Here is a 14922-nt window from a genome sequence, read left to right on the forward strand (position 1 = left end):
TTCGAGCTGAATAAACATGTTACATTAAATAAAAACACTAGAAAATTATCCAGTTAGGTAGAAAAGTAACTTATCTTGCCTTTGATAAAATTTATTTGTTATGTATTTGTTTTTTGACAACTTTTTCGAATCTATGTATAAACGAGATTTTGATACTTATTTGATTTTGAAAAAAAAACATTTGTGGCTGTTCGCAGTAAAACATTGTTTTAATTCGCTGTTCAAAACTAATTTAAAGAATAAAAGTGCATGCAAGCTATATATCTACAAAAGTTTATTTTGTTTTTTTAACCATGTTTTTAAATTTGACAAGAAATGTGAGAAATTGCAACAGATTCATAATGCCGCATTGGTTGGGATTGTTGTTATTATACATTCTGAAAACCGAATAGTTCTAAACTAATGTTATTCTGATAACAAAATAGCTCTAATTAAACATAAGAACATTTATATTCATATTTTCATGTTTTTTCTTAATTCGTTCTTGAATAAAAATTAAAGAACGTGTGTTGTTTATACACTGTGCTATTGCTGATTCTACAGGCTGGAGCTGCTGCTGCTGCTGCTGCTTCTAGTAATACTAACTTCATTTGACCAAATTCGAGAAATAGAAACAATTTTTTTTTTTGGGTAGGTCCTTTTAAATTATCAATTACCGCGGTCCTACTCAACATAAAATAATACTTTTAATTGATAAAGATAGTAAAAAGATTGATTTACTTACTACTGGGTGTCCGAAGAATTTTCTTTTCAAAATGTTCAATACTCGTCATATTAAAGTCTTATTTTTAACACGACAAAAAAAGAAAAGGTCAAAAATATTTCGGACACTTGACAGTATTAAGATTAACACCTCTTATTGATTCCCAAATTTCATGACGAAATTCTTCATTCAATCACGGTACGGACCTTTAGAAAACAGGGGGGGTCATTACAAAACCTTACCGAAAACGCCATTTTATGACGTTCACATTTTTATCACTTTATTTGCTTAAAACTCTTAAAATATATAATGTACATTCATATTTATTAATTCATTTGAAAGTATATTCATTTCCGAACAAAACAGTAGTAATTTGAAGACTTGAAGTGCTTTGGTTTAAAAAATATGGCTATTTTAGTAGAACTACCTTGAAATCTGTGATTATCCAAAGCATTTTTTCGTCCGTGTGTATTACTACTGGTAGCACAACACATATCCCTATAGCTGGTAGCACAACACATATCCCATTCCCTATCTCAGATTACATTTCCGACACGTTTCCCAGACCAGCAAGATCAACATGCCTCACATCTAGATCTATTTCTGACAACGGTTCCCGATGATTGTACAACAAATGCCCACAGCCCACTCGGGAATGCTGATCACACTGTGATAATGGTAGAAATCACCCTAAATTCTTGCCCTAAAACTGAAGACCCACTACTCAAAACAACGAGGTATTACAAAAAGGCTGACTGGGAAGCCATCAGGGAACTCATCAGAGATGCCTCATGGCAAAATATCTTTTCTCTTCCAACAGAACTGTGTGCAAATGAGACCACTGAATGATTCAAAACTGCAACTGAAGCACATGTTCCCACACAGAAATTCTATAACAAGCCCCACTCTCCCCAATGGTTTACTTCTGCTTGTGCAGCTGCCAGTTGTCAAAGGCAGCATGCGTTCCGCAGATTTAACCGATATAAGTCCAGCTCAAACAAACAGAAGTATATAGAAGCTAGAAATAATTGTAAGAGAGTGATAGCGACAGCTAAGACAGATTACTCTGAAACCACCAGAAAACACATCGAAGCACAGAAATTAGGAACCTGTGATTTTTGGAAAATCTACACCAGCGTAGTAAATAATGGGCAGTCAACGATTCCCCACTATCCAACAACCATGAGGTTTCTTGCACGGCAACTGACAAGGCTAATCTGCTTGCCAGTCGGTTTGCCTCAAACTCCACACTGGACCCGGCACACCACTCCCTCCTTGACTTTCCTTTGCGGACAAACGCCATACTAAACGATTTGAAAATCACCTCTTCTCAGGTACATGGTATTATAAAGAACCTAGACATCTCAAAAGCATGTGGACCAGATCTCATCCGACCTGTGCTATTAAAAAAATGCTCTGCTGAGGTTGCTCCAGTTCTCTATAAATTTTGCAATAAATGCCTTAACGAATCTTGCTTTCCTGACTGCTGGAAAACCGGTTCTATGGTACCAGTCTTCAAGAATTCTGATAAAAGAACTGACCCACTAAATTATCGCCCCATTATCCTCCTCCCGCTTTACGCAAAAATATTTGAGTCCTTAGTTAATAAAGCCTTAGTCCAACACCTAACAGCTGCTAAACTCCTGACTGACAAACAATATGGATTCAGGCAAGCCCGTTCAACAGCAGATATCTTAACTGTAGTCTCTGAACGTATATACCGTTCACTGGACAAAACAGGGGAGAGTAGAGCGGTAGCCCTTGATATATCTAAGGCTTTTGATAGGGTATGGCACGATGGTCTTCTAAGGAAAATTAGATCATATGGTGTCACTGGAAGAATACATAATGTAATTAAATCCTTCTTCTTAAGTAAGAGAAAAATTCAAGTTGTCCTCGACGGTCGTACATCTAAACAATATGACATAAATGCGGGAGTACCTCAGGGGTCTATCCTTGGACCTCTATTATTCCTGATATTCATAAATGACTTCCCTGATAAAACTGTTTCGGAGATGGGTATATTTGCTGATGACACCACTCTCTATAACAGCTATGAGGGGAAAACAAATGAACACATCTAAGGAAATGGCAAAAACACTAGAGGATGACCTCCAATCTGTAGTGGAATGGGGACAAAAATGGATGGTCACATTCAATGCTGCCAAGACTAAGCTGGTTTCCTTCAATAACTACAAGAAACCTTCTCTACCACTAATAGCAATGGCCAAGAACACATTGCCTGAAAGTATTTCTTTTAAACTCCTCGGCCTAATGTTTACAGGGAATATGAACTGGAATAGATACATTGAGAGCATTGCCAAGGCTGCTGCAAAGAAGGTTGGCTCTCTCTACCGTGCTAGAAAACTACTTACGCCTGAAAGTATCCTGTACCTCTATAAGGTCACCATTCACCCATGTATGGAGTGCAGTTATCACATCTGGGCTGGTGCATCTGCTGCTTGTCTCTCACTCCTGGACAGGGTTCAAAAGAGAGTCGCCATCCTGATAGGTCCTGAACTGTCATCTAGACTACAGCCTCTGTCCCATCGACAAGATATTGTATCCCTCTGCCTAATCTACAAATACTTTAATGGTGAATGCTCTGACGAACTACAAACACTTGTACCTCCTCGACGTAACTACCCCTGACAAGCTAGTAAGTCTCAGTCCTTTACAGTGGAGATCCCTAGGTGCAAGAAAGCCTTTTACTCCAATAGTTTCTTCCCCAGAACTGCAGGTCTTTGGAACTCCCTTCTGAGATTCTGCTTTCCCAACTGTACTGATATGCAGAAGTTCAAGTGTAATGTGAACAAACATCTTTCTACTCATCTCCCTTCATAACTTCCCTGCAAATTATGTCCCTGATAGTAGCTCCCTGCTTCAAAGTGGCACTGTGCCTTGTTTGGGGTGAAAATTGAATATTAATTCCAATTATCATGCTCAAAAAGCTTCAACCAGAACTAGCTCCCATACTTGCAAAGCTATTGAAGCATTGTCTTAAGGAGAAATGCTTCCCAACACCCTGGAAAACCTCATCAATATATCCTGTATTTAAAAATTCAGGTGATCGCTCATCTCCCTCTCAATACAGATCAATAAATCTCCTGTGCATCATGAGTAAGTTGCTAGAATCTGTGTTAAATAGAGAAGTAGTCAACCACCTCAGGAAAAATAACCTCCTCAGTAACATGCAATATGGTTTTAATTCTGCTAGATCTACAGCAGATGTGCTAACAGTTATATCTCATAGGATTAGCTAATCTCTTGACAGAGGTTTCCTTTCTAGAGCAATTAATCTTGACATATCAAAGGCCTTTGATAGGTTATAGCAGTATAGCATAAAGGTGTATACCACTGGACTCAAGCAATCCCAATTCAAGAGACGTGTGGTTGGAGATTGCACAACATTTGCCTCATAATTACAGGGAGTATCCATTGTCTCTTGAGACTGAACAGAGGCTTCCGTCACACACAGTGTTTGAGGTAAATTTGACACTTTTTACAAAGAAAAGGAAAAATATCCTATCTTGACTAATAATTGATGTGTTTACAGATTCAACAGGCATCTCTTAAGATATCTCTTGTTGCATCCAACTCATTTAAAGAAATCACCTTGAGTCTTCATTACAGCCGGCAAGTGGAACCTGAAAATTTGTGTTGCACCTGAAGAGAAAATTAAAAATTTAAAGACAACTTACATGAGAACGACACGTCATCGACAGTTTTTTTAGCAAATCTTTTCTTTCTTGTTCCTGCTCTTCTTTTTTTTCCGTCTCCAATTTCTTGTATTCCCGCCAGTCATTGATGACCCCTTTTACACCTGTCTGAAAACAAAACAATAAAAATAAAAACAGAATAAAAACGGAAAAAAAGGTATTTTTTATTACCTACCACAGCATAATTTACCTCCGGTGAAAGTGCACTGGAGGACCACACAAAGACTTACCTTTAAGAAGTTGATTACAGGAAGATCGAAAATAAGAAAACGCCTTTCGGAATAGACACCACCAACCTCCCCATGTTAAGAACGGTTTTTGGAATAAACACCCTTTGCAGGTTGAACAACCAGAGCACATTGACCGTCTTTGGGTGATTCCCCATTGCACTTTCACGTATCTACTTTTCTTTTTGCTATGTTTCAACAGCATTTAAAGATAATATAAAAGAAGGAATTTTTTAAAATAATAAAAGATTTAACACTTTAGAGTGGGAGATGAAAGCCAAAAAAAAGTAGATTTTGATTTCTTTTTAGGAGATAAAACTATACTGGTTAGGTCACAAAAATAATACAAACAAAAGAAAACTGGAGGATTGTAATTATAAAACTTAAAACACAACTCGTCTACAATATTGTCTATGAATTCGTTAGATTACTGTCCTTATTTGGACGAGCGAGGGTGCTTGGCATTGCTCAGGTGTTTGGGGAAAAAGTAGGCAGGCAGGCTTGAACCCGTGATGCAAAGGTGGAAAAGAAGAAAGTGAAAGAAAAGCTGAGATCTTATCGCTACGCGAGAGGAAGTGAAAAGCGTTCAAATTTATCGATGTCAATCAAAAAGTTGACTTGAAGTGAATAAGTTAAGAATCACGCAGGCGCAGAAATGAACATTGGCTGCAGGCCAGTTTCTGCCGTATTTTGCTTCCCCACGATGTTGGGGAAAAAACAGTTCCCCCGAAAAAGGAGGAGTTTTCTAAATGAATAGCAATTATTTGATATGAAGGGTTTCCCTCATATTGATCAAAGTTGATTGCTTTCAAGACGTCTCGACCATGAAAGCCAGGCAAGTTGATTTGCTTCAATTAGTTTTGCTTTATTTATACGAAAAAGATGAACAAACACGTGAAAGGACGGAATAGAGGGAATTTCATAAAAGGCAATCAAAATAAATGTAGAGACGACGTTCGCAAATCGTAGATATTATAATCTAGGGAGTATATAAAAAATTCTAAAAAAATAGTAACGTGACTGAGAGCCCCTCCCCCCAAGCCTTTCATGGACATACAAAAACACGTGCGCCACTTTTGCATTTCATATATATAGACTAGCGGGGGGGGGGGGTACCCGGTGTTGCCCGGGTGTTTGTAGGTGTGTGTATGGGGGGGGGAGTAATAATCCTGTTTAAATATTATAAAAAAAGACAGTATTAAAAAATCGGAAAAACCAAAACCAAAACGGAAAAAAAATGGCATAAATAAACCTGTCGGATCGAACCTGCAATCTAAAGATAACAACACTGTGTGTATAGGGAGGGTGAGATAAACTGGTGCCCAGGTGTTTAAAGGTGTAAAAGAAAAAAATAATTTTGGGGTCAGGAGGCGGGATCGAACTCGGAAGACTTGACCCCATTATACACCAAAAATATTGTAACATCCCCCCTATTTTTTATAATAGGGGAAGTCCTTTGTGTTCATTCTGCTTAAAAATAAATATATATTTTTATATTCAATTATACATAACAAAATTGGAAATCATTTGGATCGTAACATTTTAGCATGTAAAAAGACGACATTTTTAATTGTGTTCAAATGTCAAACAGATATATATGTGTACAGAGAAGAGAAATAAAAGAAATGGAACATATTTTTGCCTTAAAAAGGAATGGGTATGTGAAAAAGAAAACATTTCTTAAATATCCGTATAAATAAACATACATGCACCCGTTTTTAAAAAAAGGGGTTTTTTTGTTAATTAAAACAATGCAAAGAAAAAAATAGGACATTTTTGATAAATAAGAAAGAAAACTAATGTGCACAAAAAATAAAAGTCAATTGTAATTTCTGCGCGCCTTAAAATATGCATGCAAAAGTATTTGTCAAAAAGAAAATACGCACAGAAAATGTTTGCGAAAAAATGATGCAAAAAAAAAATTATTTGTCAAAAAGGAAATTTACAAAGAAAAGTTTTTTAAAAAGTGACTTTTTTTTCACATCTTTTTTTTTAAAATATTATTTTATTATTTCAGTAAAAGTATTAGTTACGCATTAGTAGGTTAAAGTGTAACAAAAAATGGATGCAGTTTAACGTCTTGCTCAGGACTTTTTGTTTTTAATATATAGAAATTTATATACATACAGACCCGTGAAAAAAAAAAATTATTCAGTCAAATTCTCCATCAAGTTTTGGAGTAAAACGCTTTAACTTTATTCTTGTTGCTGGTTTCGTGAATACATCAGCGATATTTTGTTCTGATGATATGTAATTCAAAATAATGGATTCCTTTTTCACCTCGTTTTCTTTATGAAATGGTATTTTATATCTATATGCTTAGATCTTTGGTTGATTACCATGTTCTGTGCTAAGACTATGCTGGCTTGATTATCACAATTAATTACTACAGGAATTTTAGTTAATTCTGGCTCTAAAATAGTCTTTAGGATATTTTTAAGGTAGAGTGCTTCCTGGGTTGTGTGTGTGATCGTGATAAATTCTGCTTCACACATAGAGAGAGATACAATCTGTTGCTTTTTAGATTTCCATGAAATCATAGGCCCATTTTCTGATAGTCTGAAACAATATCCAGATATACTTTTTCGATCTTCGTTGTTTCCCTAATCTGAATCCGAAAATCCTTCTAATTTTAGGGGATTTTTTGATTTTCTAAATACTAACTTCTGTTCTTTAGTTCCTTTTAAATAACGCAGGACTTGTTTAGCTCTATTTAAATTCTTCATTGTCGGTCTTGATAATTTTTGTGACAGTTTTGTTACTGTATAGCATATGTCAGGTCTGGTCGCAGTCATTAAATATACAAGACTGCCTATGATTTCTCAGTATAATTTACCATCTATTATTTCAGATTCTGTGTATATATTTTTATTAATATCATTTTCGACCGGTGTAGAGCATTTCTTGTACTCTCGCATTCCAAATTTTAATAGTATTTTGCCAATGTATCTCGATTGATTCATCGTAATAAGTTCTTTGCTTTGAGTAAATTCCATCCCAAAAAACAGGATATTTTGCTAAGATCGGTCATTTTGAATCTTTTACTTAATTTGTTCTTAACATCGGTCAACATTATGTCACAATTTGATGTGATTAAAATATCATCGACCCATAAAACCAAAATCAGTAGTTTATCGTCTTTGTGTTGGGTATATAAACAGGGGTCTGCAGTGCATTGTCTAAATTGTTGTTTAATCATATAATCATGAAATACTGTATTCCAACACTGAGCACTCTGCTGTAGATCGTACAATGACTTATTAAGTCGAACACGCTACTTTTATTTTTCATTATAAGTCCCTCTGGAGAGGTTATATAAATTTCACAGTCTATTGGAGCATTCAAATAAGCATTTTTCACGTCCATTTGATGGATGTTTAGGTCATATTGCGATACAATTTGCAATAAAATTCTGATTGTCATTAGGTTTGTGGTCGGTGAAAACATAGAAAAATATTCTATACTGTAAATCTGAGAGTATCCTCTAGCAACAAATCTAGCTTTGTACTGTTCAACGCCTGATGCTGTAGTCTTTTTTGTAAAGACCCATCTTGTAGAAATAACATGTTTATCTTTTGGGAGAGGTACTACCGTATAGGTATTATTTTCAGTTAAAGCATCTATTTCTTTTTTCATGGCTATTTCCATTCACACAATGTTCTGAATTAATTGCTTCGTTAAAGCTTTTTGGCATATTTTCCATGGAATAGCAACAGTCGATTTGATAGTCTTTTATATTGTCGACTACAAAATAATTGGGTCGCCTTTTATTTCTTTTGGGATATTTTTCGACTTTAACCTCATCATCATCATGGATACTCTTGTCTCCATCATCTTTATTGTCTTCATTTGTTTTAATAATTTGAGGAAATATAATTTCATCCTCTTCATATGACAGGATTTCGTCTTTAAAATTAAATGTGTCTGTGAATTTTACACATCGGATTCTTTTTATTTTCCTCTGGAAAAAATACTAAACTGGCTGGACTGTTTTTATCGGATCCAAGAAATATACCTCTGTCGGTTTTAATATTTTTAATTAATATTTTATTTACTCTTTTTATCTATATATGCGAAGCAAGTTGGACCAAATATATGCATTTGGCTTAAATTGGGTTTTTTACCACAGAAAGATTTTGTTAAAGCACCTGCTGCGTATATAAGCAGCCGCTATAAGTGCGTACGTCCAGAGGTTTTTGGGGAGTTTGGATTCAATGAGTAGACATCTTGCCATTTCAAAAAGTGTCCGCCATGCTCGTTCAGTAGTCCCGTTTTGGTGTGGCGATCTAGGAGCTGATTTTTCATGCTTGATACGATGGTTAATTAGTAAAAGTTCAAAGTCTTTATTAGTGAATTCTGTACCGTTGTCAGAGCAAATACACTTTACTTTACCGTACATGTCGGCTAAATATTTTTTAGTTTCTAGCAGGGTATCAGATTTGTTCTGTAAAAAGTAAACCATTATTAAACCTGAATGGTCATCCACAAAATTCCACACATATCTATAATGTTCTCTAGCCATCGGTTCCACGGGATCGTTCAAGTCACAATGCATCATTGATTGGATTTCTTTGGCCTTCTTGTCTGGTATCTTGCTTTGATAGTTTGTCATTTTCCCCTCCGTACAGACGTCGCAGTTGAAATTTTTTGATGTTTGTATTTTCATTCCATCAACTACAGTTGGCAACCTTTTGATATCAGGAATATTGCAGTGTCCAAGAATTTTATGCTATGTCCGTAGATCATGGCAGGCGGTTTTCGATGGGACAACACTATTTAAATAATATAGTCTTCCATTTTCTTTAATGTCGAATACAGTTCCAACCAGTTGTGTTATCTGTATAGATGTCACCAAATGATCTCAGAATATGATTTGGGAGATCACTTAAAAAGATTAGAAGACGATTGAGCTCAGAACAGATCCTTGAGGAATGCCTGCATTGATGGTATGTTCTTCTGACTTTTACCAATCAGCAACTAGTTTTATAGACCTCTCGGAGAGAAACGATTTGATGCTTGGGAGGACGTTTCCAGATATTCTATAGCTAAGAAACTTGTGGAGCAACCTTCGCACCAAACCCTACATGGTCTTTTTCAAGTCCAACGAACTCAGCTTCTTGATAATCCGCCCACTAAAATAAATTAACTAATCTAATTTCCACCATCACAGTACTCATTAACCTTTGTCCTTGAATGGACTCTAGGCCTTGACAAGCAATGACTGTATGGTAAAAAAGATCTTTTATATATCAAGAGTTATTGCCCTAGAAATTAGCTTTCATTGATAGAGTCACTGACTCCGTACGATATAACAAAGTTTTGTCAATATCAGTCAAGCATACATTCATGACAAGCAGTCCAACAGCTGCCTTGTTGCTGAGCTATGATTGTTCAGTCTTAGCAGATCCACCTCCCAGGCTTTACCTCCCCTTTTTGGAGAGGTTGGTTTATTGTTAAGTCCACTTTCAGTGTGCTGGCTTTTTTTTTTTTTTTTACACGGTGGTCACCACTTATCAAGGCCCGGAAGCCACTCAGGGATAAGGGTTATTGCAAGTACAGTACGTTAGTGTAGAGATTTGATGAAGTGTTTACTTAAGGGAGCGGTTCATTAGAAATTTGTTTACGTTGGACTTGAAGGCATCCAAGTTGTAGTCAGGTGGGAAGCAGGCAGACGGAACAGAGGATTTTTAAAATCCCACTTGTACTCTGTGTCCAATTTCTTGGAGAGGAAGTACACACACAAAAAACAAACTCATACTTACATTGGTACAGGTTCCTTCATACTTTTTCATATCAGGTTCAGGAATAAAAGTGGGTTCTCGGATTGTTTTCTGAGGAGCTTCATCTTCACCATAGTCCTCATCCTCTTCCTCCTCTTCGTCTTCACTGCTACTGCAATAATAGTGCGCCTTCTCCCCAACAAGCTTATCATCCATCGATACCGACATTTTTTTCTGCAAAAGATGCACAAAAAAAAATAAAGTGTTAACATGTATTGTTGATTTTTACAGAGAACTTCATCCACTATGCAACGTCAGTTCTAAGTTATACTTATCTGGAGGTTGAAGGTTCAATCCTCAGTGCAGGTAACACTCAAAATTCAATGGCAAATTATTTAGGACTTCTACCTAGTTATGGTGGCAGAATGAGGGCATGTTACGCCTGCCACTTAAATAAAGAATTCTGTTCAGATTCTGGGTGGGAAATTAAGTAGCAAGATATTTGTTCGTATTACATTTAAGCATGTAGGACAGGATGTGAGAAATTACACGCCTTGAATTGTGTCACTTTATTGGTTAATTAGTTTAACACATTGTTTTTACTTACAGCCTTTCTCATTGGTTGATTTAAATTTTAACCCGCAAGCAATCGAATGTTTCAACTGAATACTTCAGTCTGAGAAAAACTTTCATACGAGATGAACTCATATTAATTTTGTTATTGATTTAAGGACTTTTGGCATCCAATACTGAGGCAATACAACCTAATAAGTTAGGCATTTTTTCCTAAATGTAATATCGTCTTTCTAATCTGCAAAGAATGTTGAATTCGGTTTTTACTACTTTGTCAAAATTATCTGCTTTTTTCAATTTGAACATTGGGGTTTGTATTACTGTACACATAGATTCGAAAAAGTTGTCCAAAAACAAATATATAACAAATAAATGTTATCAAAGGCAAGATAAGTTACTTCTCTACCAAACTGGATATATTTTTCATGTTTTTATTCAATGTAACATGTTTATTCAGCTCGAAAAACATACAGTGTTTACCGATGTATTGGAACATTCAAGATGGCGTCTGATTCTCTCTTTAACACGGTAAGTTTGGGAAAAAAACGGTTAAAATACTGTTAAAAACTCGCTCAATATATGTTACCGTGACATAGGTTGACATATATTCGGCGGGTTTTTAACAGTATTTTGTATAGTTTTTTATTTATAACACCTTTTCCCAAACTTATGGTGTTAAAGAGGGTGTGAGACGCCATCTTGAATTTTCCAATACATCGGTAAACACTGTATGTTTTTCGAGCTGAATAAATATGTTACATTGAATAAAAACACAAAAAATATATCCAGTTAGGTAGAAAAGTAACTTATCTTGCCTTTGATAACATTTATTTGTTATATATTTGTTTTTTTGACAACTTTTTCGAATATATGTGTACAGTAATACAAACCCGAACATTGTTTTAAATGAACCATAAGCCAAGGACTAATGATAATCTTCACAAAAGATTTTTTCCCAACCACTTTTTCACAAAGTCTACCCTACCAAGCTCAGCAGAAGCAGCAAAATTATGCAATATAATTTTGCAACGAGAAGATGAAACGACCTGTTATTAATCCACCAGGTAAGTGTACTTTTCGATGTTGTGTTAATTTCTTCTTTGCCAGAGTTTTAAGCTATGTGAGAATAAATTTCTCACAAGGATTTCTGCTGTTTGTGCATTATAATTGAACACTAAAAAAAACGCATTTCAGGTGAAAACACTATTACATACTCACTGTCATGTTAAAATTCATAAAAAAATCAAAACGTTTGATTGATGAAAATCAGATCATATGGCATCACTGGACGAATACTTAACATAATTAAATCCTTCTTAAGAGAAGAATCCAGGTTGTCCTCGACGGTCTTACATCAAAACAATATGATATAAATGCGGGTGTACCTCAGGGGTCTATTCTAATATTCATAAATTACCTCCCTGATAAAATTGTCTCTGAGATGTGTATATTTGCTGATGACACCATGCTCTATAACAGGCACGATAAAAAAACAAATGAACACATATCTTAGGAAATGGCAGAAACATTAGAGGAAGACCTCCACTCTGCAGTGGAATGGGGACATCGTCTCATTCAATGCTGCCAAGATTAAGCTTGTTTCCTTCAATAATTACAAGAAACCTTCTCTACCACCAATAGCAATGGCCAAAAACACATTATCTGAAAGTACTTCTCTCAAACTCTGCGGTTTAACATTCACAGGGAACATGAGTTGGAGCAGATACATTGAGAGCATTGCCAAGGCTGCTGCAAAGAAAGAGGGCTCTCTCTACCGTGCTAGAAAGCTACTTACGCCTGAAAGTATCCTGTACCTCTATAAAGCCACCATTCGCCCAGGTATGGAGTACTGTTGTCAAATTTGGGCTGGTGCATCTGCTACTAGTCTCTCACCCCTGGATAGGGTTCAAAAGAGAGTCGCCAACCTGATAGGTCCTGAACGGTCATCTAGGCTTCAGCCTGTGTCCCATCAACGAAATGTTGCATCCCTCTACCTGTTCTACAAATATTTTAATGGTGAATGCTCTGATGAACTGCAAGCATGTGTACCCCCTCAACGAAAATACCCCCGACAAACCCGACAAGCAACTAAACCCCACCCTTACACAGTAGAGATCCCTAGGTGTAAGAAAGCCTTCTACTCCAGTAGTTTCTTCCCCAGAACTGCTAGACTTTGGAACTCCCTTCCGGGATTCTGCTTTCCCAACTGAAAGTCTTCTACTTTAATAGTTTCTTCCCCATAACTGCTAGACTCTGATATTCCCTTTTGTGTTCCTGCTTTCCCAACTGTACTGACATGCAGAAGTTCAAATGTAATGTGAACAGACATCTTGTTGCTCGTCTCCCTTCATAATGTCCCTGCAACTTATGTACCCGATAGTAACCCCCTACTTCAAAGTTGCACTGTGCCATTTGGGGTGAAAATTGAATTTAAAAAAAAAGAGTAGAAAAATAATTTTGAAAATTGATTATTCGAATTTGAATTATTTGCCCTGTTGTCCTCATCTTATTATTTCAGATGATCTAACGCCGACCTTCTCCGGGTATATCTTGTCGAACTCAGGAATATTTAATCCATGGGGATAGCATGTTCTCGTTCCATCAGCTATGATCAGGTAAAGGTCTTAAGTAATTCATAATTGTACTCTGAGTACATCCAAGGATGGAATACTGTTGCCATATCTGCTAAAAACAGCCTATCCTGCCTTGACAGAGTACAAAATAGACTTCGTGGCTTAGTGGGGGATGCCTTTTTCTCTACCCTGCAACCTCTCTCCCACAGAAGAGACGTTGCGAGCCTATCCTTGTTTTATCGTTATTTCCATGGCAGGTGCTCGTCTGAGCTCCAATCTCTGCCCCCCCCCCCGCGCCAATCTTTCACGAAAAACACCCATCTAGCTGAATCCACAGTGAAAAATTTCCCCCACTCTATATCTGTGCCTAAATCAAAACGCGGATTCCATGAACAAAGCTTCTTTCTTAGAACTGCACGCCTGTGGAACTCTGTTCCGTCTGCCTGCTTCCCACCGGACTACAACTTGGATGTCTTCAAGTCCAATGTTAACAAATTCCTAATGAACCGCCCCTTTAAGTAAACACTTCATCAAATCTCCACACTAATGTACTGTACGCCAATAACCCTTATCCCTGCAATAACCCTTATCCCTGAGTGGCTTCCGGGCCTTGATAAGTGGTGATCACTGTGTAAAAAAAAAAAAAAAAAAAAAAAAAAAAAAGAGTATCATCCGCATTGAAGATTGAACCTTCAACCTTCTGAAGTGTGTGACTTGGAACTCTGAATAAAAAATAACACTCAAGATGAAGACAATACTTAAAATAATCGAAAGTATCAATCCTCATTTTAAAAATTCAGAAATAAACTTGTTTTTGTTTTTTTTACATAGTTTTCTTTCAAAATAAATCGAGACATAACTTTTTTTTTTTTTACATTTCCACCCCAAACAAGGCACAGTGCCACTTTGATGTAGGGGGCTACTATCAGGGATATGTTGCAGGGATACTATGTAGGGAGTTGAGCAGCAAGATGTCTGTTCACATTACACTTGAACTTCTGCATGTCAGTACAGATGGGAAAGCAGGAACACGAAAGAGAATTTCAGAGTCTAGCAGTTATGGGGAAGAAACTATTAGAGTAGAAGGCTTTCTTACATCTAGGGATATCTACACTGTAGGGGTGGGACTTTGCTGCTCGTCGGGTTTGTCGGGGGTATTTACGTCGAGATGGCACAAGGGCCTGTAGTTTGTCGGAGCATCCACCATTAAAAATACTTGTAAAACATGCAACATTACGTCGATGGGACAGAGAACAAAGATTTTATTATTTTAAAATTCATATTTCAAGATACGTATTTTGAAATGCATATCTTGAAATATGTATTTTTATGCATAGCTAAAAAAACTAAGTAAAACCACGAATACTTTCTTTTTTTTTTTTTTTCTGGTGATTATTTTTACATTTG

At 36.4% G+C, this 14922-nt stretch overlaps 1 protein-coding gene across 1 annotated transcript in view; it reads right to left on the reverse strand.

The window, feature by feature from the left end:
• Positions 1-14922, reverse strand: part of LOC145256306 (phosducin-like protein) — a 42741-nt gene that overhangs the window by 27458 nt on the left and 361 nt on the right. Inside the window, exons 2-3 of the mRNA XM_080115035.1 lie at positions 10412-10603; positions 4405-4530 (exon numbers count right to left, since the gene is read on the reverse strand). Of these exons, the coding sequence (XP_079971161.1) occupies positions 4405-4530; positions 10412-10597 (312 nt within the window). The 5' untranslated portion in view covers positions 10598-10603. The remainder of the gene's footprint in view (positions 1-4404; positions 4531-10411; positions 10604-14922) is intronic.

The sequence above is a fragment of the Euprymna scolopes genome, chromosome 32, assembly GCF_053919585.1.
Source record: "Euprymna scolopes isolate OS-2025 chromosome 32, ASM5391958v1, whole genome shotgun sequence".
Lineage (NCBI taxonomy): Eukaryota > Metazoa > Mollusca > Cephalopoda > Sepiida > Sepiolidae > Euprymna > Euprymna scolopes.